General features: G+C 39.6%; 1 protein-coding gene across 3 annotated transcripts in view; it reads right to left on the bottom strand.

The window, feature by feature from the left end:
- Nucleotides 1–23462, bottom strand: part of LNO1 (Nuclear pore complex protein) — a 92161-nt gene that overhangs the window by 56166 nt on the left and 12533 nt on the right. For all 3 annotated transcript variants that reach the window (XM_089138895.1, XM_089138897.1, XM_089138896.1), the window contains 3 exons: nucleotides 20896–21064; nucleotides 15528–15674; nucleotides 1926–2050 (listed from right to left, as the gene is read on the bottom strand). In XM_089138895.1, the coding sequence (XP_088995021.1) occupies nucleotides 1926–2050; nucleotides 15528–15674; nucleotides 20896–21064 (441 nt within the window). The remainder of the gene's footprint in view (nucleotides 1–1925; nucleotides 2051–15527; nucleotides 15675–20895; nucleotides 21065–23462) is intronic.

Below are 23462 nucleotides of genomic sequence, written 5' to 3'. Positions count from 1 at the left end.
GTTGGGGGAGTGAATTAAGGACTGCCAAGGGTTGGGGAAGATGCTGCCAGGCGTGCGGCAGCAGGGGAATGGGGTGGGGATGCCTTCGCAGGACAGGGGAGGGTGGGAAGGCATTGCGGGGGCTAGGGGAGGTGAGGGACAGGCTGGGAGGGCTGGGAGTGAAGGCGAAGGGGTGGGGGAAGTTGCAAGTGTTGGGGAGAAGGGACAAGGGGCTAACAGTACTGTACTTGAAACCTGCTGTGATTCTTGATGGATGCTGGAGATTGGAAGAAGATGCTGGAATTATTGACAGAGATGCTGATCCTTGAACCAAACTCTTAATTACTCAACCCTGGCCCCTCCACAAGGCCATGATCTTTAACTCAACTTAATTTTATTAAATAATCAGACATAACTTTTACAAAGAAAGAATAGGCTATTTATAGCCCACTAAAAGACTCTAAACCTAAGTGGGACACCATTATAGATTAGAATCCCATTACACTTGATCACAACTGTCCAACTAATAATTGACACATGACGAAAGTCACGAAACCAAGATCCTAATTAACTAAAGACTCTAATTGACACATGCTAAATCTTTTTCAACTAAAGACTTTAATTACATATGCTGGTATTAGAAAACTAAAGACTCACATGCCGAAATTAAAACCAAATTCACTAAAGACACATGCTGAAAATAGAGGATTAATTAGTCTAATGTGGGAATAAGGAAAAAATTGCCCCCCTTCATGGTTCGGCCAGCCTAGAGAGGCTTCCCCCATGTGTGGGTTATGGGCCCAACTTAGGGTTTTGGCCAATGGGAGAATGTTGGTTCACATCATGACATCTTTCTTGAGATTTCTTCAAGAATCCTATGTTATGGCTGAACATTAGGTTCAAGTTTGAGACATTCCCAAATAGTACTAACATGTTTCTTGAGATTTCTCCATAGGTTCTCTATATTGTAGTATATATCCAGAATACATTTTGCAGGTTGCTAATTAAATTATAATTTTATGATTATTTTAAAAATGAAAGCTACAGAATTTGAAGTATATCAACTTCTAATTTGTGAAATGAAAATCTTCACTGTACACATCATGATATTCATTGCCAAGTGACTGAATTAAGAATGCCAACTTAAAATAACGAAATCCGTCAGATCTACATCCCCAATTCCATCATAGAGATACCCAAAGCATCACTTCCTTCCAATGACTAGCGGATGCATTTGACGGATGCATTTGACATCCAGTTTAATCGTGCATTTGATAGAACATTGGAAAATTTTCTAAATTTCCACATTTCATAAAGACTCATCACTAGAGGCTTGAAGACTGCACAAAATTGAAAACAACCTCTAATCAATTCTAGCATTGGCTATAGACAAATAAAGAGTTATTTACAAGTAGAGGACAAATTATAGTTTCTCTAGACCTTGTCAGCAACACATAAAGCAAGCATCTGTACTATGTTTCAAAAAATTACCAAATAATTTGTCAAATCAGGGTAACCATCACCATAAGTATTCTCTTAGAAGTTGGCACTAAAAGCGTTAAGTGGTCCAACCATAAAGGGGACAGATTAAATCTTCTGTTCTTAAGTAAAACAACTGTGCATAAATCTTGCACAGGAAATTAATTATAAAAAGAAGCATATAAACAAAAATTCTGACACTTGCCTGCAGTTCTCGAACAATCAAAAACAGATCACAACAACTAAGTTGGACTGAAATAAGCAAACAACGAAAGATATTTTCAAAAATCAAAAAAACAACAAATTCTTTATACAGTAGCGATATAAGAGCATAATGATCTATACAGGACAGCTTTAAGAATCACAGCAACCACTTTGAAAGCATATTGTAGAAAACAAGAAGAGAGCCGCAATGGGGTCCGCTGGGGTGGGGAGTCTGATAAGCAATCGAGGGATCATTTACTAACATCAGTTATTTTCCCATCTCTGCTAGTGATAACTTGAACCAGGTAACCTTCCTCCCCGCCATTTTCAGTCAACTGAAAGCATCCGAGGACAATGCTATCACTTCGAACCCACTTGATCGAATCCACTGATACAATTTCAAAGAAAAAATGTAATATTACAAGTTAGTAACATGAGGTCAAATATTCATACATGAAAGTTTCTTTTGAAAAGGGAAGAAAACCTAATACCAAGAACCTAGGAGTGTCCACCAAAGTTCCACAAACAAAAAATAAAATGAATAATCAAGACAAAACCGTAGGCTATGTAAATGCCAAACTACAATAGGAACTTTGTAGACCAACCAACAACCATGTAATTTAGGAAAGCTTCAATAAGATGAAAAGAAGGAAAAACTGCAAGCCTCTAGGAACAAGAGAAGAAGAAAAAGCGCCCAAATGCCCACAAAGCAAAATCTAAGAATAAAAACACAAACTAACTAAATTATACATATACCCCATGAATCCCCACCACCTAGTAATGAGAAGTCCTGAGCCAGTTCAGCCTCTTACAATCCTAACATCTTGAAGGACTGACGTAACCAGGAACAACCACAGCGCAGACCATAATTTAGGCCCAAATGGTCCACAAGCATGCAGCAACCAAGGTCTGGCTGAACCACTTGGGGGGTAGATCCTTTTACCACCCCTCCTTGGAGCAGAGTGGTATACTTAGATTCACTCATAGTTGTCAAGGCGTCGCCTAATTGTCGCCTCGGCTTCCGGGTGCCTTCGAAGCGCCTCAAATCGGCATCGCCTTATTTTTAGGCAATAAGGCGACCGCCTTAGGGTATGAGGCGTCACCTCAGGCCCCTCGGACACCTTATACCTTAAGGCGTCCGCTTTTTTTTCTTTTTTAAATCACATGAAAGATGCCAAATTGAAGGCATATATTGAATTACTTATAGATTAACCTATATGCATATTTATAATGACGCTACATGTGATCAAAATAAAAACAAACAAAATCGAAAGAGAATAAGTTCTTGACTCGAATCTCACACTCACACTCTCACTCTCACTCTCACTCTAATCCTAATCTCTTTCTCTTTTCCTCTCTTCTTCTCTTCGATTCCCGCGACGACACTCCGGCAAGCAATGGCCAGCGACAGGCGACTTCTTCTCTTGGTTTCTTCCTGCGACTTTTTATTTAGGACCTACTATGTGTGGTTTGTAGTATGTTGGATGACTTGAGGTAGGCTAATATTAGTTTTTTATTATATAAGATATGATAGATTTATAATGGATTAGAGTGAATGAGATGTACACAAAAAATTTCACTTAAAACGCCTCAACCGCCTTAAAAGCGCCTCGGAGGGCGCCTCATCGACTCATCGCCTCATCGCCTCAACTAGCCTAAACTGCCTTGTATCGCCTCATCGCCGTGACAACTATGGATTCACTATAATCTTAGGAGTTAGGATCTACTTTTCGTTTTTCAATTGAGTTAGTGGTTAGAATCCTTGTCTGTTTAGGAGTCTTAGTTGGAATTCTATTCCATTTCGACTCCTTCTAGGATAGGAAGTTTAATTTTGCAAGTCTCATTTGTCTAGGGATTCTAATAAGAAGTCATCTTTTAGTTATGGGAGTAGAGCCTTAGTATAACAAGGAACTCCACACCAAATTGAATTCCTTGTTGAGTACTAATTAGCCTTCGATTTGTTGAGTCCTATTTTAAGTCTTCTTTATGTAAGGCTATAAATAAGCCCTCTCAAATGCAACTGTTGGATTCTACTAGGAGTTCAATTAGAGATTGTATAGGAGTTCAATTAGAGTTTGTATTCATGTAAAATTCTATTCCTTGTAATAGGGTACTTTCCACTTAATTATAAATAGAGGGCATGAGATTATTGATCCATAAGCCATTCTACCAATACCGTGTTTCTATACATGGTATCACAGCCTAAATTCGATTAAGGAAGTGAGAAAGAAAAAAAAAAGGGGGAGTGTCGAACCTACCTCCTGGCCTCTCTCTCTCTCGCTGTCGCTATCGTAGAAAGACCATCGAAGACCCATCGAAACTTTCTACCAGTTCTTCAAACCCATTGCCATCACCATCGCCATATCTCTGCTTCCATCGCTATCGCCATCACCATCGCTCTTTCTTCGAACTCTCTTTGCACAAAACCCCTAATGGTATCGACCACGCAGCCCCTTCCCTTGCTGGCTTCGAAGCTGTTTTTTTAGCTCTTTACACTTCTAAGCTCGTGGCGGAAAACCTATTATGATCTCGACTCTGGATCTTTCGCAGCCAGCAGCCATCTTTGTACCAAACCTAGTCTCCATCTTCTCCGTCTCCGTTGTCAGTTTTTTTTCAGACTGGTCGGCGGCGAGTGGCGACTGAAATTCTTCAGAACTTAAGAACCAGGGATTGAAATTCCGTTGTCAGCTACACTTCTTTTTCCGTCGATTGCTGCGGCGGCAGCGTGACCATCTCCGTTCATCCATCAGCGCAAAGGGAACTATTCTAGAAGAGGAAGTTCAGAGAATACCAGGTAAACCTCAATGCTTTTGAAGTCCTAATCCTATTAAACCCATAGCAGGAAGTAGACCAGGTCAGACCATCCATCCTTTGGCCGAACCATATTTGGTATATATTTGGTTGTCACTAGTTCTACTGGTTTATTGATGTTTCAAGGGTTGGTTTATTTGTAATTTCTTTCATAGTTTTTAACTTTTCGAGGAAGAAAAAGTAAGAAAAAGAGAGAGAGAGAAAGAGAGAGGGGGGTATTTATAAGTTTTTTTGGGTGGTTTGGCTATTGCATTTTGCGACATTTCAGTTACTTTGAAGGGGTGAAGACTGAAGAACTACAAACAATTCTTTCAACATGGCAACCACCGATGGTACTACTACTCCCATTGGATCCGAACATTACCCCACTCTTCATCCTCTTTCGGTAAGATTTGATGGCACAAATTATTTGATCTGGTCTCGATCTGCCTACCTAACTATTCCTGGAAGAGGACTAGTTGGACACATTACGAGCACCACTATCAAACCTACTACCGCAGGTGTTTTACAGGATAAATGGATATCAAATGACTCTTATTATGTCATTCCTTTTGAATTCCATGCATCCAAATATTGCCCGGGGTTACCTATTACTTGATACTGCAGCCCAAATCAGGAAGGCTACTACTAAAACCTATGGACAGTTGGGAAATGATGCACAGGTTTATGAGCTACGAAAGAAGCTTCATGAGACTACCCAAAAGGAACTGACTGTGGCCCAATATTATGCTAAGTTGTGCTCTCTTTGGCAGGAGTTGGATCATTATGGGGATTATCACCCCACTAATCCAGATGATGTGACTACTTATAGAAAACACATTGATAAGATTTGGGCATGGTAAAAAATTCGAGGGAAACTCAAGTTTCGACCAGGTGAAAATGGGAAATTTAGGTGGAAACTTGGGAAATTTCGAGGAAATCGAGGACTTTTCCGTACGAGTTTCGACATCAAATTTCGACAGGTTTTAGAGAGTATTTTGGGGTGGGATCCTGTATTTAAGCTAATTAAAGTATAAAGAATGCATTTGTTGTATTTTGCTAAAAAATCAATGTAGATATGTCATTCAATGTACATAACATCAATGTAGAGTTGTCCAAAAAGTACATTATAAACTTAACTACTTAAGAACATAACATTCAATATATAATTTCTAACTTCAAAATAGTTGACAATAAAAGGAAAATACAACTTAGTGTTAAGAGGAGTGCCAATAGTGGATTCATCCTGTGACCTGAGTAGTACTATGCCTGTAACATCCTCTCCTCCAACCAACGAACATAGACATCTCATGACATTTTATGCCTATGGTTGTCAAGTTAATCGACAACTGTAACTTTATGAGTTTGGTCATCAATATGCTTAAGAAAACCAACCTAAGGGAATACGCACTTTGGATAGGGAAGTCTTGATGGAGGGGGTATTTGTCGTGGGTATTTGGGGAAACATGAAATAAACAAAACAATTGAAAATTTGGGAAAGCTACAAAATTTACAGGAAAAAGTCTCAAGTTTCCAAGAAATTTCCTAGGTTTCCACGCCCAAGTTTCCCACGAAATTTGGGAATTTTTTTTCCTCGCGAACCAGCTGGTCCAACTGGGTTGAACCAAGTTTCGAGGTTTCGACAAGTTTTGACGAAATTTCAACAGTTTCGATCGAAACTAAGGACTTTTGTCCGGTCCTCATGAGTTTCATTTCGCATTTTTCAAAATGGGATATTTCAGTGGAAATTTTGCGAGTTTCGATGGAATTTTGTTCTATGAATTCGGGTATATGACTTCTTGGCCGGTTTGAATGTGGTGTATGATCAGAGCAGAGTGCAAGTATTAAGTTGTTCTCCCTTTCCTACACTAGAACAGTCTAATGCACTTGTTCAATGTGAGGAAAGCCGTCGATTAACCATGCTTCATGCTCCTATTGTGGAGAAATCAGCCTTACAGTCTGTTAGCACTAAATCTGTTTCAACTAAGCAGATTGTCAGGTGTGAACACTGTCACAAACCATATCATACCAAGGCCAATTGTTGGAAGCTCCATGGGAAGCTTGCTGATTTTAAGCAAAAAAGAGGAAAACCGAAAGCTCATAATTCTGAGACAGTTTCCACAACACCCTCTGCAGACGTTGGTCTTTCACAGGAGGAGTTAGCTATTCTGCGACGTATTCTACAGTCTTCTACTGCCGGTACAGCCTCTACCACAGCTTCCTCGACTAACCAAACCAACTCCTACCTTGCTACTTCAGGTAAAACTTTTACAGGCTTCCAAGTTTCTTCAGTTTCCACTCCTTGGATTATTGATACAAGAGCCACAGATCATATGACAGTTTTATCATCTTTTTTCTTACAATATTCTCCAACTTCTGGAAAGGATAAAGTTCGAATTGTTGATGGTTCATATTCTTCCATTGCTGGAAAAGGGACCATTCAACATTCTCCATCACTTTCTTTGTCTAAAGTTTTACATGTTCCCTTTTTCTCTACTAACTTGCTCTCTATAAGTAGTCTTACACATGACTTGAATTGTAAAGTGACATTTTTCCCATTTCTCTGTGTCTTCCAGGATCTGGTCACAGGGAAGGTGATTGGACGTGGTAAACTAGACAATGGACTTTATTTGCTCGAGCCGATTGAAGGATCTACTTCTGCTCTGACTACATCTTCTAATCAGGTCCATTCGGTATTATCAGACCTTCATCAGTGGCACCGTAGGCTAGGTCACCCCCCTCTAAGAACTCTTAAGAAAATATTTCTTGATTTAGTTTCTTCTTGTAATGAGGATGATTTTTTTTGTGAAGCCTGCATTTTTGCGAAGCAAACTCGTTCTACTAATTTATCTTATCTTCATAATAGAAAAACTATTCCTTTTATGCTAATTCATAAGGATGTGTGGGGTCCCTGTCGACGTGTGTCTATTACTGGCCATAGGTACTTTGTTACTTTTATTGATTGTCACTCTCGTTCTACATGGATTTATCTTTTAAAACAAAAAAAATGAAGTTTTCCGATGTTTTCGTGACTTTCATAATATGATTAAAACTCAGTTCAATGTCACTGTGAAGATCCTTTACAGTGACAATGGCACAGAGTATATTGATGGTGAATTTCAGAGATATCTCTCTGACTCTGGCATAATACACCAGACCAGTTGCTATGATACGGCTGCCTAAAATGGGGTTGCCGAAAAGAAGAATCGGCATCTCTTAGAGATGGCACGTTCCATTATGATTACTATGAATGTACCTAACCAATATTGGAGTGATGATATACTCATTGTTTCTTACCTTATAAACAGGATGCCCAGTAGGATACTTGGTTTTAAATGTCCTAATGAGATTCTTCAGGGAGCCTCTTCTTTTGTTATTCCCCAAAAGGTTTTTGGATGCGTGTGTTATGCCAGAATCACAGCCCACCAGAGTAAGCTGGCTTCCCGCGGCCTAGACTGCATATTTTTGGGGTATTCTGCTACTCAGAAAGGGTACAAATGTTATCATCCTCCTCCCAGGAAAACCATTGTATCCATGGATGTAATTTTTAATGAGTCTTGCCCTTACTATACACCTCTCCAGGGGGAGAGTCCTAGAGGAGATGTGTTCTTTCCGACTCTAGATATTCCTATCACACAACAACACAACTTAAGAATCCCATAAGAGTTTCCTGACCAGGGGGAGACTTCGGCCAGTATACCTGAGGACTCTAATCCTCCCCCTTCGTTTTTTGAACCATGTGAAGAACCTAGCCAGGGGGAGACCACTCCAGTGAGACGCACTATTGGGGTCTTTCAAAACCAAATTGACTAGAATAAGGAGGTGCAAACTTATCAGAGGAAGAATTACAACCGGCTAAAGCAGGTGGAGAAAGGTGATATGTTACCACTTCAGTCTCCTGCTCCAGAATCAGATTCTACTTTTCCCCTTAAGGTATCTTCTTCTGATCTTCCTATTGCGTCAGATCTTGTACTCAACATCTCATAGCTAAATATGTTTCTTATAACTTTGTCTGACTCCTACCATGCTTTTATATCCTCTCTATCATCTGTATTTGTTCCTAAAAGTTGGCAGGAAGCCTATGTTGATAAGAGATGGAAGGCAGCTATGGTAGAGAAAATGCAGGCAATGAAGAAAATTGACACTTGGGAGCTAGTTACACTTTCTCCATGAAAAAAACCAGTGGCCTGCAAATGGGTATTTGTGGTTAAACAAAATATGGATGGATCAGTCAACAAGTTGAAAGCTAGACTAGTTGCAAAGGGGTTTACCCAGACCTATAGGATTGATTATCATGAGACCTTTGCCTCTGTTGTGAAACTAAACACTTTCAGAGTTCTATTGTCTGTAGCTGTGAACAAAGACTGGAACTTGCACCAACTAGACGTAAAGAATGCCATCTTACATGGGGAGTAAGCAAAAGAAGTCTATATAGAAATCCCACATGGTTTCTCCGATGACAATACTGCAGGGAAAGTTTGTCAGTTGAAGAGGTCAATTTATGGGTTAAAGCAGTCTCCTAGATGCTGGTTTGGACGCCTCCTGAAGGCAATGATTCTATTGGGTACAAGCAAAGCAATGTTAATCATACACTATTTGTCAAGAAGTCAGGTACTAACATCACACTTTTCATTGTCTATGTAGACGATATTGTCATCACAGGGAATGATGGTGAAGAAATTCAAAAGTTGAAGGACTTTCTTGGCAGAGAGTTGAAATTAAAGATCTAGGGAAGTTACACTATTTCTTAGGGATTGAGGTCGCTCGATCAAAGAAATGTATATTATTATCTCAAAGAAAGTATGTCTTAGATTTATTATCAGAAGTGGGAATGTTGGGGTGTAAAGCAGTTGATACCCCTATTGAAGCTGGAGCTAAACTTAAAGAAAAGGAGGGAGAACCAGTGGACAAAGGAAGATACCAAAGGCTGGTAGGGAAGCTTATTTACTTGTTCCACACTAGGCCAAACATCACTTATGCTGTAGGGATAGTGAGCCAATTCATGCATTATCCATATTTAGCTCATATGAAGGTTGTTACTAGAATACTCCGGTATTTGAAGGGAACTCCTGGAAAATGAATACTCCAGTCACCCACTGATAATCTAAAAGTAAAAGCATACACTGATGCAGACTGGGCTGATCTCTAGATAGGAAATCAATTTCAGGTTACTGTACCTTTGTTGGAAATAATCTATTTACTTGGAGAATTAAGAAACAGAATGTGGTAGCTTTGTCTAGTACCGAAGCTGAATATAGAGCTATGGTTCGTGGAGTTTGTGAGCTACAATGGTTGAAAGGCTTGCTGCAAGATATTGGAGTCCAAGTTCCAAACTGTTGAAAACATAGACTGAGGTTTCCTATTTAGAATAGGATTATGTTTCCTAATAAGTCTAGAGTTTTATTTCTATTTGTTTTATATTTCATTTTCCTATTTAGTATAGGACTTAATTAGGTTGTAACTATAAATACCCTATTGGGGTCTTGTGAATGATATACTTTTAGAGGAGCAATTCCTCACATTACAACATGGTATCAGAGCAAGGTTTTGTTTTTTTTCCGAGTATCCTGAAAATTTATTTTGGGTGATTAAGTGCGAGTCTAGGAAAATTTTGTCTAAAGTCTGGTATTTAAGCGAACCAGTTGTGTCCCTCCAGTCTTTCCTGGAAACTTTCCTGGTGTACTTTGATTCAACAATATACCAATTGGCGGTAACCTAAGGAGATACTTTTCACGTGAATTAGTGGGAAGGGATTTTTTTTTGCAATTTGCAACAATTTCAGGGACTTTTTTGTAAATTTTGAAAAAGTTCAGGGACTTTTTGAATAATTTCTCCTTGCGATGATGGTTGATCCCATATCTCATATATCTGGTACATCAGAAGACTCTCCCATGTCTTCCATTGATAAGGATCATGAGTTTTCTCCACTTCGATAACCACCTGTGAAACTTAATAGGACAAATTATCTTAGATGGTCTCATTCAGTTTTCCTTGCTGTTGGTGCTCGTGGTCTTACTAGCCATCTTGATGGGACTTCTACAAAACCTTCCACACCTTGTCTGCAACTTTCCAAGTGGTATACAGATGAATGCTTGGTCATGGGTTTTCTCATCAACTCCATTGAATCTAGCATAGCAGAGAGTTATCTCCTCCTTCCTGATGCGGCAACTATTTAGAAAGTTACTAAATATACATACTCCAGAGTTGGCAACGATGGAAAGTGCTTTGAAATTAGACGGAAAATCAATCAGTTACAATAGAAGGACCTTACTCTTTCTTAGTACTATAACACTCTTCGAGGATATTACCAGACTTTAGATTTCTATGAGAAGTTTACACTGAAGAATGTTGAAGATGCTATTGCCTATCAACAATGGGAAGATAAACAGAGAGTTTATAATTTTTTGGCAGGATTGAATATAGAATTTGATCAAATTCGCACACAGATCCTTTCTAGAGAGCCTTTCCCTTCTCTGGCTCAAGCCTATGCCATGGTAGATACCGAGGACAGTCGAAGGACAGCTATGGTACACACTCAAACATCTAATAGATCTGCATTGGTCGCTGGTTAAGACAATAATAAATCTAGTTCTGGTAATTTCCGCCCTCCAGTAAAGTGCGAGTATTGTGGAAAAGAACGCCATACAAAGGACAAGTGTTAGAAGTTGCATGGACGTCCAACAATTTCGTGGAGGAGGTAGAAATGGAATCAAGGGCAGCAATCAAACATCTGCAAATCAAGCCAATTCTGACACCCTAAGTACTCCAACACCTCTTTTGTCAGATGAGCTCCAGCACCTTCGCCAATTGATGTCCAGACTTGACTCATCTTCTCCAGTACCGACTTCCAGTACGAGTATAGCCTCTGTCATTGATCCCTCTGTTGATCCACAAATCCCCACAGGTATTTTTGGTTGTCACAATGTCAATTTGACTTATCCCTCCTAGGTAATTGACTCTGGGGCAACCGACCATCTGACAGGCTCATTTATTTGTTTCATACATATTCATCTGTCCCTATTGCTCAAGATGTTCGAACAGCTAATGGGTCTCTCTCCCCTATCTCTAGGAAAGGATCTATTATCTGTTCGCCTTCTCTTACCTTATCAAATGTCATGCATATTCCTAAGTTTTCGGCTAATCTTTTATCTATTAATAGCCTTACTCGTGATATGAACTGCAAAATAATTTTCTTTCCTTCTCATTGTGTTTTCAGGACTTGGAAACAGGGCTTACGATTGGCAGTGGTAGACAGAAAGGGGGGTTCTACTTAATGGATGGGTCCCCATCAGCTCTTTCTACGGTCTCTAGTTCCACCTCCCCTGCACTTTTTACCTTATTACAATGGCATAGTCATATTGGCCACGTTCCTTTACCTATTTTGTCCAAATAGTCATATTGGCCACGTTCCTTTACCTATTTTGTCCAAATTATTTCCTGATCTGATTAAAAGGTGTAATTTGAATGATTTTTATTGTGAGGCATGCATTTTGGCCATACAGACCAGGCATGTTTACCCTATTTCAGATAATCGTAGTAAAACTCCTTTTTCAGTCATTCACTCTGATGTGTGGGGTCCTTCTCGGACCGTGTCTGTATTTGGTCATAGATGGTTACCTTTATTGCTATTGTACTAGGACCACATGGGTTTACTTACTTCACCAAAAAAGTGATGTTTTCTCGTGCTTTCAAAATTTTCATAATATGATTAGGACTCAATTTGGGGCGACAGTCAAAATCCTTCGTAGGGATAACGGAACTAAGTACTTAGGTGGTGCATTCCCTTCCTACTTAGCAAACCATGGCATCATACACCAAACTAGTTACGTCAACACTCCACCTCAAAATGGGGTTGCCAAATGCAAGAATAGACATCGGCTTGAGGTAGCACGTTCCCTCATGTTTTCTATGCATGTGCCTCTTCGGTTTTGGGGTGAAGCCGTTCTTACTGCGGCATATCTAATTAACCGAATGCCTTCCCGAGTCTTAGACCAACGTTGTCCCCTTGAGGTTCTTTTAGGTACAGTAGTGTTTACAGTCTCGCCTAAGGTTTTTGGATGTGTTGTCTTTGTCCGGAACCACCATGTTCATGGAAAGTTAGATCCTCGTGGGTTAAAGTGCATTTTCTTGGGTTATCCTCCAACACAAAAGGGGTATAAGTGTTATCATCCTAGTTCTCGTCGTTTTTTCGTCTCTATGGATGTTGTGTTTCAGGAACAAATTCCTTTTTTTTCCCTACACTTCCTTAGGGGGAGAGTTTTACTGAAGAGGTTCCAGTGTTGATTCCTCCTTTCGATATTTCTCCTGAGATTCCGCAGATAATCCTCCTTTGGAAGATGGAATGACCGGACAGGAACAGCTGGTGGATGATATACAGGAGGAAACTAGACCTCTGAAGACCTATCAAAAAAAGCAACAAGTGACCCCTTCTGAACCAAGCCAGTCAAAAGTTTTGGTTCCTGGCCCTGAACAATCCGTTCCTCTAGGTGAGTTTGTCTTTGACCCTTCTTCTAATCCTACTTTAGACTTACCAATTGCATTAAGAAAGCATCCTCGAACTTGCACCAAACATCTTATTTCCAATTATGTTTCATATCAGTCTCTATCTCCAGAATTTTAAAGTTTTATTTCCTCTTTGTCCTCTACTTCTATTCCTAACACTTGGCAGGAGGCATTATCTCACTCAAACTGGAAAGAAGCTATGGATGAGGAAATGCAAGCTTTGGAAAAAAAACAAAACGTGGGACTTGGTGACTTTGCCCATAGGAAAGCAAATTGTTGGGTGCAAATGGGTGTTTGTGATCAAGTACAAGGTAGATGGGACTGTTGAAAGGTACAAGGCAAGATTGGTGGCCAAAGGTTTCACTCAGACTTATGGCATTGACTACCAGGAGACATTTGCCCCTGCTGCCAAGATGAACACAGTTCGTACTATATTTCATGTGCAATTAATAAAGGGTGGAGTTTACAACAATTAGATGTGAAGAATGCATTTTTGCATGGAGAACTCCAAGAAGAGGTATATATGGATATACCACTCGGGTATTCTACTACAGAGACATATAGGAAAGTGTGCAAGTTAAAGAGGGCTTTATATGGGTTGAAGCAATCTCCATGAGCGTGGTTTAGAAGGTTCCATAAGGCAATGATATCTAATGGCTAAAGCAGAGCAATACAAACCACACTTTGTTTATTAAAAGAGATGGTTGCCACACTACTATACTTTTAGAATATGTGGATGATATTGTGATCACAGGCAGTAGTGAGAATGAGATTTCAGCATTAAAAACTTTTTTGGGAACTGAATTTGAGATCAAAGATATGGGAAAACTAAGATATTTCCTAGGTTTAGAGTTGGCATATTCTACTAGCAATGTATCTCTATCCCAGAGGAAGTATACATTGGATCTTCTTGAGGAAACTAGAATGCTAGGATGTAAGCCTTGTTAGTATATGCATGATCCCTACTCCTCACACTTGGATGCAGTATATCGGATCTTGAGATACTTGAAGACTACTCCAAGAAAAGGAATTTTAATTTCAGCTCATGGACATTTGAAGATTGAGGCATATACAGATGTAGATTGGGTAGGATGTCCAGATGATAGGAGGTCTACATCTGTGTATTGTGTATATGTGGGAGGTAACCTTGTGACTTGGAGAAGCAAGAAACAGGCTGTAGTTGCGTGGTCCAATGCCGAGGCCGAGTTTAGGGTGATTGCTCAAGGCATTTGTGAGGAACTATGGCTTAAAGGGCTGCTTCAAGAGGTTGGGATAGATTTGGAGGTTCCTATATAGTTATAGTCAGATAGTAAGTCTAGCAATCAGCATAGCTCATAACCCAATACAGCATGATAGGACTAAGCATGTGGAGATTGACAAACATTTCATCAAAGAGAAGCTTGAGGCTGGGCTGATCCATATCACCTTTGTTACTTCAAACGAGCAACGGGCTGATGTGCTCACAAAGAGCTTGAGCACGAAGATATTCAATTACATGATGAGCAAGTTAGGCATGATAAATATCTATGCTCAAACTTGAGGGGGACTGTTGAAAACATGGACTGAGGTATCCTAATTAGAATAGGATTATGTTTCCTAATAAATCTAGAGTTTTAATTCTATTTGTTTTATATTTCCTTTTCCTATTTAGTATAACAAAAGCAGGGTATGTCATGGTATGTCATGTAGTCTGTCACTGCCCTTCTATAGGTAGACTCAACAACATAAAGCAGATATACCAAACTTGATCGCAGCAAAAATCACTAAAAATGGGGTTAGGGGTCGAAACTTCACTGGCAAACTGCACAAGTTCTGTGAGAGATTTGGTAATATAAGGCTGTGGGTGGGCCGATCTGGGTCAAAACTTGTCTCGATCAAAATTACTCCATCTAACTTTTGTCTCCGTTTTTTAAGAACCCGAAATTTCAATCGAAATTTTGCAAGTTTCGGTTGAAATTTATACACTAGTTAAGAAACATCATCTTGATAAAATCAAAACAGCAAAATGAGAATGTTGAGTTGGATGACTAGCAAAACTAAAATAAGGAATAATCACATAAGAGCTGGTGTTGTAGTAACTTCAGTGATGGTAAGTTACAAGAAAGTTGTTTTGAGGTTGCACAGCCATGTCCAATGGAGACCTTTAAATGGGTCTAGAATGGAGAAATGATTTAAGCCAAATTGAAGGAACTAAAAAAGCCAGAGGCAGACCTAAAATAACCTTCAGAAAATTGGTGAGAAAACACATGGACGGCTTAGGACATGTATCTAGCTTGACCTTTTGAATAGAGCTGATTGGAAGGCAAGGATCATGTAGCCGACCCCATTTAGTTTAGTTGGGATAAGGCTGAGTTGTTGTTGTTGTTTGCTATCTAAGTAATAGATGGGCACATAAGTAAACAATGGATAGAATATTTTGCAATTCAAATGCAGTTTAAGAAAATATTATTTGACTAGAAAGTAGAAACAGGAAACATAATATACCAAACTGGTCAAAACTTTCCACACAAGTATTTTATCCAAACAAAAGAGCAATAAGAGAGATGACCCATTAATAGCAAAAAGAGAAATACCTTTTACTCTACTTTTTGGATCAGCATCACCAATCCATGACTCGAATGAGAGTGACATGCAGAACCGTTGCTTAAATTTGGATGACATGATGCATAAATTATTGTTTCTTGCAACAGCAATGCTTTTGCCTTTGACACTCCAATCAACTAATAAACAGAGAGATTTAAATTAAGACACCATCATCATCAAGAATGAGACACATAAATGAAGAATCTTGTGCAATGAAATGGGAAAGAAAAAGATTTGCTCCCTAGAAAAAATCAAGGAACAGAAGTATCAATTTCACAAAGAAACCCAATCCAACAAGAATGCTTTCTTATTCACAGCAGCATCAGACCTTCACATTACAGAAAAATCAATTTTAGTACAGAAAAATAGCGATTATCAAACTGAACAAAGGCTTCACAGAAAGACAACTTCTTAGGGAAGCATCATCTTTAAACCCACGCAGGGGAAAGTTTGGGGTTGGAATACAATAACAAAAGGAGGTCTTCAAAGCAAGTGAGCTTTCATAATAATCATCACAAAGACTGTTAGAATATCATTTTATATTTTACCTTATGTTTCTATTTTGGTTACTTTCTATTCTATTTATTGCTTGGTTGGCAAGTAATCTCCCTAAGATAGTATCCTTTTTCTTAGATTTGGGAGATCCAACACAATATGTGGTTTTCCTTTTTGCTATAACTCAGTTTAGGAAATTTCCTAACCTTTGACTTGATTTTACATTGTAAATATAGTACTAGGGGAAGCCAAAATATCACACGCACAAGCTCTCTCTCTCCTCTTCTTCTCTTCTTCTCTTCTTCTCCTTCTTCTTCTATTCTTCTTTTTCTTTCTAAATTTCCTTTCAGTCCCTAGGCCGATTACGGGTGCTGAAATTCTAACATGGTATCAGAGCAAGTTCTAGGGACTGCTTCTTTAGTCTCTTGACTGCTCAATTTTCCTCTCTTTTTTACCTGCTGTACAGCCACCATTCACTCCCCATTAAGATCCCTCTTTGGCAACTAATGAGGAGATCCCTTTGCACCTAACACTACTATGAAGACCCAAAGGAATGGATTTGTATTTTGTCCGAGTTTGCGATCTGAGAGGGATCAGAACAAGTTTTTTTTCCTGGCTGAATAGATCAGTGCAAGTTATTCTGATGCCACATCTGCTCTATCAAAGATCTCTGGGATATTCATTGATGGATACAAGACCCTTGCATTTTTTTTCCCGGTAAACTTCTTGCAATTTTCTGAAATTGTTACAACCTTCGGCTGAGATATATAACAGCTGCCCCTGTTTTATAGAATTTCCTTGCTCTGGAAAATTATGTTGATGTTGTATTGACTTCTGCTGCAAGAATACTACAGCAGTGCCAGTTTCATGGAATTTTCCTGCTCTAGAAAATTGTGAAGATGCCGTACTAGATTCTCCTGCAAGTTATGCTACTGCAGCTCCTGTTTTGTTGAATTTTTTTTCCCTGAAAAATTCTGAGATGCCATATTGCCTTCCCATTGCCTCTATTACTGGTTTCAAGTACTACAAGTGTTTGGAAATTCTTTCTGAATGGTACTGCTGTCCCACTTATCAGAGCAGCATCCTTTTTTTCTCTTCTGATAACTAGGATACCTCTTTGATAGTTTGTTGCCATACTATTTACCAGAATCAAACCCTCGGCTTTCCTTTCCTCCGGTAAATAGGCTACCATACCGTTCCTTGATTTCCTGCTGCCCTGGTTTGTTTTTAAATGCATCAAGGAATTGCTTTGTTATGTCAGATTATTGCGGCCATGTTTCCATTGCTGCTGCTTGTTCAGGTTTTTCTACTGGTTACCAAGACATTGTTTTGGGAGATACTTAATGTTGCCTGGTTCAAGATTTTGGGTGAATGATAAGTTGTTCTGTTGGTGTGCCTTATTGATCCTACATATTACTAGTAACTTACATTATTGGGTTCTGAAGTATGCCCTAATGGCTACCGATGCTACTATTGTCCTACTTATTAGAATTGATCACAATTCTAGCTTTTTACTCCTCTAATAACTAGTGGCCAATTACTGATTGAGTGTTGCACTTCTATCAATTTGCCAGTTCTATTCTCCACTTTTTGGGTAACTGTGGCATCAGTAATGATTGGAAGCTCTAGTGCCTGCTTTCATCAAGTAACATGGTTCCTTCAAGTACCCAAACAATTCCTCAATACCGACTTTAAGATGCTGACAATTGGTTGTTATTAATTGTCCACATGTAATGCTACATGTGAGGGGCAGATTGAAGGTTTATTCTTAATCTGTGAGCAATTTTTATCTTAAAGATGGTATTCTATTGCAACACCTAACTACTTAGTTGCCTTCTATCTACCTACCGGGTCAGTAGTAACCCATATTGCCTCTTATCTACATACTTAGTTTGTTATCATCCATACTACCTTTTGTCTACCTACTTGATTCATAGTAACCCATACTACCTTTAACTACCTACTTGGTCCATAGTAACATATACTACCATTATCTACCTACTTGGTCCGCAGTAACTCATACTGCCTTTTATCTACCTACTTTGTCCGAAACTCCGAATAACCCATATTGTCTTTTGTCTACGTACGTGACCCTCAATAACCCAGACTATCTTTTACCTTCCCATATTTTTACCTATTACTTGCCTTTTTGCAAAGAGCTAGTATGCGAATTTTAGCTCAAATTTTGCTTCTTGTGTGGAGATACCATTAAAGGGCATTTAGGAAATGGAATAAAGATGGACCAAGCTATTGTTGAATGTAAGCAAAATGAACATGACTAGGGCCTAACAACAATAGGCCTTCTTCAATTCCTTTTTACTACTGGCAATATTTGGGTAGTGCCCTTGATGTTATTGTTGCTGCTATACTAATGGATAAGGTTCATCTTCATCACCATTTAATATTTTTGTTATTGATGGTTCTGATGTGACCATAAACCCCCCCCCCAGCCGAAACACCAAGTGGGGCACTCAAGATGGGTCAAAGAGGCCTCCCTAACCTGGCCGAAATCCCCTTAGAGGGGTAATTTAGGCATTTTTCCTTTTTTGTGAGTTGGATTCACATCCAATTCAGAGTCTGCGATTGAGTCTTTCAGATTCCAGTTCGAGTCTAGTTTGGATTTGTTTAAGCGTACTTGTGAGTCAAGTTAAGTTTAAAAGAGTCTAGTTGAGTTAGGATAGGTTTCCTATCTTATTTAGTCAGTCAGTATTTTAATTTTCAGGAGTCCAAGTTAGTTTGCAAAGGAGTCCTTATCAGAAAGGGACATCCTAAGTTGAGTCCGTGTCTGCTTTTCCAAGCTATAAATAGCCTTTCTTTGTAATATGATTTCAGTTTTGATGATCAATTGAATTGTTGAGTAAGGACCAGGGCCTCCTTCATCAAGTGGGCCTTGGTTGAGAGTTTTTGAGTTCAGAATTTCTACTTCTTCAATTTCAACAACTTCAGGTAATCTTCAAGACATTCCTGCACAAGATCTAGTATCCCAGCACCTTCCCAAGTAAACACAAACAATTCCCCACCCCTTCCCAAGCCCACACACCTCTCACAGCCCCTTCCCCATCCAACCGTAGCCTCCCCTGCCCCAATTCCCCTCTGCCAAGCCCTAAAAACCCTTCTCCTCCCATCGCAAGTCATCTCCCTCCCTTCCCCTTTAGTCTCAACCAACCTGAACCCTTCCCCTTGCACTAGCAAGCTCTCCCATCATCCTCTTCTTCCAGCAGTAGCAAATCCTAAACCATCGAGGAAACTTCTAGTACCTGCCACAAAGCCCTCCTAACTACCCCTGTTAGAATCACCCAAGCCCCTAGAGTCCATTCCTATTTTTATTTTCCCCAAACCTGTCCAATTCTGAAGTTTAACCGAAAAAAAACCTGCACTTCATCTTCAACCTTAGGGAATTGGAGAAAATTTCAGAATTCTAGAAATCTGATTTCATTAATTTATAATCAATTAGATCCATTCTAGTGAAGGAAAGAGTGGTAGAAGTCAATTCTGAGAAGCAGAACCAGTGTCCTAACCCACCTTCCACCGTAGCCGAAACCTAAAGACCACTCCCAGTTGTCCTAAGACTCCTATTTTCACATCTGAACTTAAACTTTACATTGTTTTCAAATCTGAAACTCAGTTACAACAGGTTTGAACAGCCCCAAAACCCTTAGGAACCCTTCTTTCTATCACTGGAAATTCTCTAGGGAATTACCAAAACTACCCTTTAGCCCTAGACCTGGTTTACATCAAGTTAATTCAACTTGAAGATTGTTTACCCAAATTACTATTGATTATCTCCTAACCAAAGTACTATCGGCGTCTATTATTGCTACATATGCTCAAGTGTACTAAAGTTATATGTTCTTGTAATTCCAAGCTGGAGCCTCTGATATGTATATTCCAGCTTGAGAGGGAGTGTTAGAATATCACTTTTTTACCTTAGCTTTCAATTTTGGTTACTTTATATTTTTCTTATTGCTTGGTTGACAGTAATCTCCCTATAATGTCTTTTTTTAGTAGATTTGGGAGATTCTATGCAATATGTAATTTTCCTTTTTGCTGTAACTCAATTTAAGAAACTTTCCTAAACCAAGACTTGATTTTACATTATAAATAAAGTACCAAGGGAGAGCCAAAATGTGCATGCACAAGCTCTCCCCCTCCTCCTTCTTCTTCAGTCTTCTTCTATTTTCTTCTATTCTTATTTTTCTTTCTAAATTTCCTTTTAGTCCCTAGACTGACTACAGGTGCAGAAATTCTAAGACTCCTAATGCTAATTTTGAGTGCATAATCTGTCATCACCGATAGCAGCATTTGGTGGCAGCACACCACAAGGAATCTAAAAACTGAAAGAAGGGACCAGTAGAAGCAGATTGAAGAACTTTTGATCAAAACAACATGACTCTGATAACATGTAACAAAAAATAAGGAGAGAGATGCCACAAACATTGAGGAGAGCAGCATGTGAAGGAATAATTTCACTATCACCAGCCGCCTCTTCTTTATACATTGCAAATCCCCAAAACATGACGATCCAGCTGTTAGGAGTTTATTATGTTACTCCTACCCCCCCCCCCCCCCAAAAAATTAATGTAAATTAGACAAAAAAAATAATAATAGCAAAATTCCCAAGAACCCAAATTTAAGAGGCTGAAATACCCCTGGTTTCCAACAGAATTCAGAGTCTGAGCAATCTGACCATGGACCATCCAAATGACCAGCAGTCCATGGGAAACACAGCTTACTCATTTAACCCAACAACTATACCAGGTAAAAAACAGAAAAGGAGCTAACCACCAGCATATTCAGAACCAACAATCAGAATATAAAATTTGACTACACCAAAAGGGAACATTTCAAGTGTAGAGAACAAACCAGCATCAACATTGTCCATTACATCTTTGAAAGGACCTTTGACAAACCCATGATATAGTATCCCATGATCTGAAAGAACAAGATACGAGTTTTCTGAATTTTTTCTCCATTTTAAGTCCTTGACAGAGGTTGAATCTCCAAGAAAAAGTGAGAAATATGGTTCTTGCTCCTGCACAAATCCAATGCATGACAAATATTGTTAGAATCTGATTTCTTGTAATCAGTCCAAGGACAAATAGAGACAAGCAGAGGAAAGAAGAGAGAAGGAAGGATATCGCAAGTTAAGAAGGACCTGCAATCAGGTGATTTTTCCCTCTAATAGCAGGTCTTATTTTATAATGGTTTAAACTAATCAAAATGTCCAATCTGCCCCTAACCACTTGTGGAGAGTTACAAAACAAATAATAAATAAACACTATGACTAATTATAATTATGAGGACGGATTTGCCCTCATCTCTGTCAAAGATAGAAGAGAGACCAGCAATTGCCGTTGGGCTTCAGCACTTCCCCTCAAGCTGGAGCATCTCTGTCAAAGATAGAAGAGAGACCTGCAATTTCCGTTGGGCTTCAGCACTTCCCCTCAAGCTGGAGCATACAAATCACCCATGCTCAGCTTGGTGCAATTGGAACAAAACTAGGAGCAAACAGTTCTTTGGTAAACATATCTGCTAGCTGAGACAATAAGTTTCTTCATCACAACATCTAAGACAAAATGACAATCCACCTCTACATGTTTGGTGCGCTCATGGAACACCAGGTTACTAGAAATGTAGGTAACAGCTTGGTTGTCAAAGTACATATTCATCGGTGAATTCACAGGAAATCCCAGTTGCAGAAGTAATGATCTAATCCACATCAATTCAGCAGCAGCATGGGCCATGGCTCTATATTTTGCTTCAGCACTAGAACTGGCAATGGTAGTTTGCTTTTTACTCCACCATGTGACCAAATTTCACCCAAACGTATGTGCAATATCCTATAGTAGATCGTCAATCAATGGCCAAACCCGCCCAATCAGCAGCAGAGAAGGCCACCAAATCCATATGTCGATTAAGGCAATAGATTGACCCTTCGCCTGGAGCACCTTTGAGATATTGAAGTATACAGACCACAACATCCCAATGATGTCTGGCCTCGTAACACTAAGATAAATCGGTTTTTCAACCCAAGCTCCGAAAGCCATGAACATCATCCGGTAACACCTGATTATCAACTCCAAATTCTGATGATCTAATGGAACATCCACTGGTTTTGATGCAAGCATTTCTATGACAATTAGAAGGTCCACAACATACTTCCTTTGAGATAGACTAATCCCTCTTCTTGCTGCAGATCACCTTTATCCTAAGGAAATAGTGAAATTTCCTAAGGTCCATAGTCTGAAAATGTGACTGCAGTTTGGTCTTCACCTCCTCGAAGCCAGCCCTATCATTTCCATCAATAATTACATCATCTACATACACAACCATGATAACAAGCTTGTCCTTATGATGGTAGACAAATACCAAGTGGTCAGACGTAACATTGATGAAATCCATAAGTAGTAACAGTAGTACTGTTTGAATCAGAGTAACGCTGATGAAATCCATTAGTAATAGTACTAAATTTCTCAAACCAGAATTTAGGAGGCTGTTTGAGACCATAGATGGCTTTAAGAAGCTCGCAGACCATGTGTTTATTCTCCTCAAGCAACATACCGTAGAGGTTAACCCACGTAAACTTCTTCCTGAACATCTATATATATAAAAGCATTATTGATGTCGATCTGTTCTTCAATCCTCCTTTCTCTACTGGTGTGGAAACTTCTCCATCCATAAATCCACTATCCGGGACATAGAAATCCCATTGTTGTGCTTTCCTCTGAAAAGGCCAAAAATCCTCCAACTTTCTCCATCCCATCAGCTGCTCTTCTGTCTGTCGTCCCAAATCTGAAGGAGGCTTAGGCATTCATCGCATTTCTGATATCAACCTTGCCTGCCTCCTGAAGCTCATTTGGAAAATTGCCTCCAAGCACAATTCCATCTGGGTCTCTTGGGTTTACTACAATTTGCTTAAATTTGATTCCATCTGGATTGTTCACATCCCTTCCAACCCGTCCTGGGTATGGAGAAAACTTCTTCTTCTTCATACCCGAGCCCTTCCTGCTATCTCAACCCAAATCTCTTCTGGATCCTCCACTTCTTTCTGGCTTGACCCCTGGCATCCGTCGAGCATTCTCTTTTCCCTCATCGAGCCCCAATCTGTCTATGATACCCGTAACCCCAAACTCACCCCACTCTCTACCTTCATCACTAATGGTTCCTAATCCCCTGCCCTCCACCCAAGACTCACACATGCTTGGAACTCACTCCCTCCCCTCATTTCTGGCTCCTCTAAAGATGTCACCATATGGCTCCCCTCCCCCACCAAGCTATTCTCCACCTCCTCTACTTGGAATCTCCTCAGACTCTCCTCTACCCCTGTCCCCTAGGCCCCCCTAGTTTGGTTCAAAGGTCACATTCCCCATCATTCCCTCACCCTCTGTAGTGCCCTTAACCTAGCCCTTCCTACCAAAGCCTTCCTCATT

This window comes from Hakea prostrata, chromosome 10 (genome assembly GCF_041222555.1).
Source record: "Hakea prostrata isolate BN-2017 chromosome 10, UWA_Hpros_2, whole genome shotgun sequence".
Lineage (NCBI taxonomy): Eukaryota > Viridiplantae > Streptophyta > Magnoliopsida > Proteales > Proteaceae > Hakea > Hakea prostrata.
Note: the sequence above shows the minus strand (reverse complement) of the source record. Positions and strands in the feature narration are given on the sequence as shown.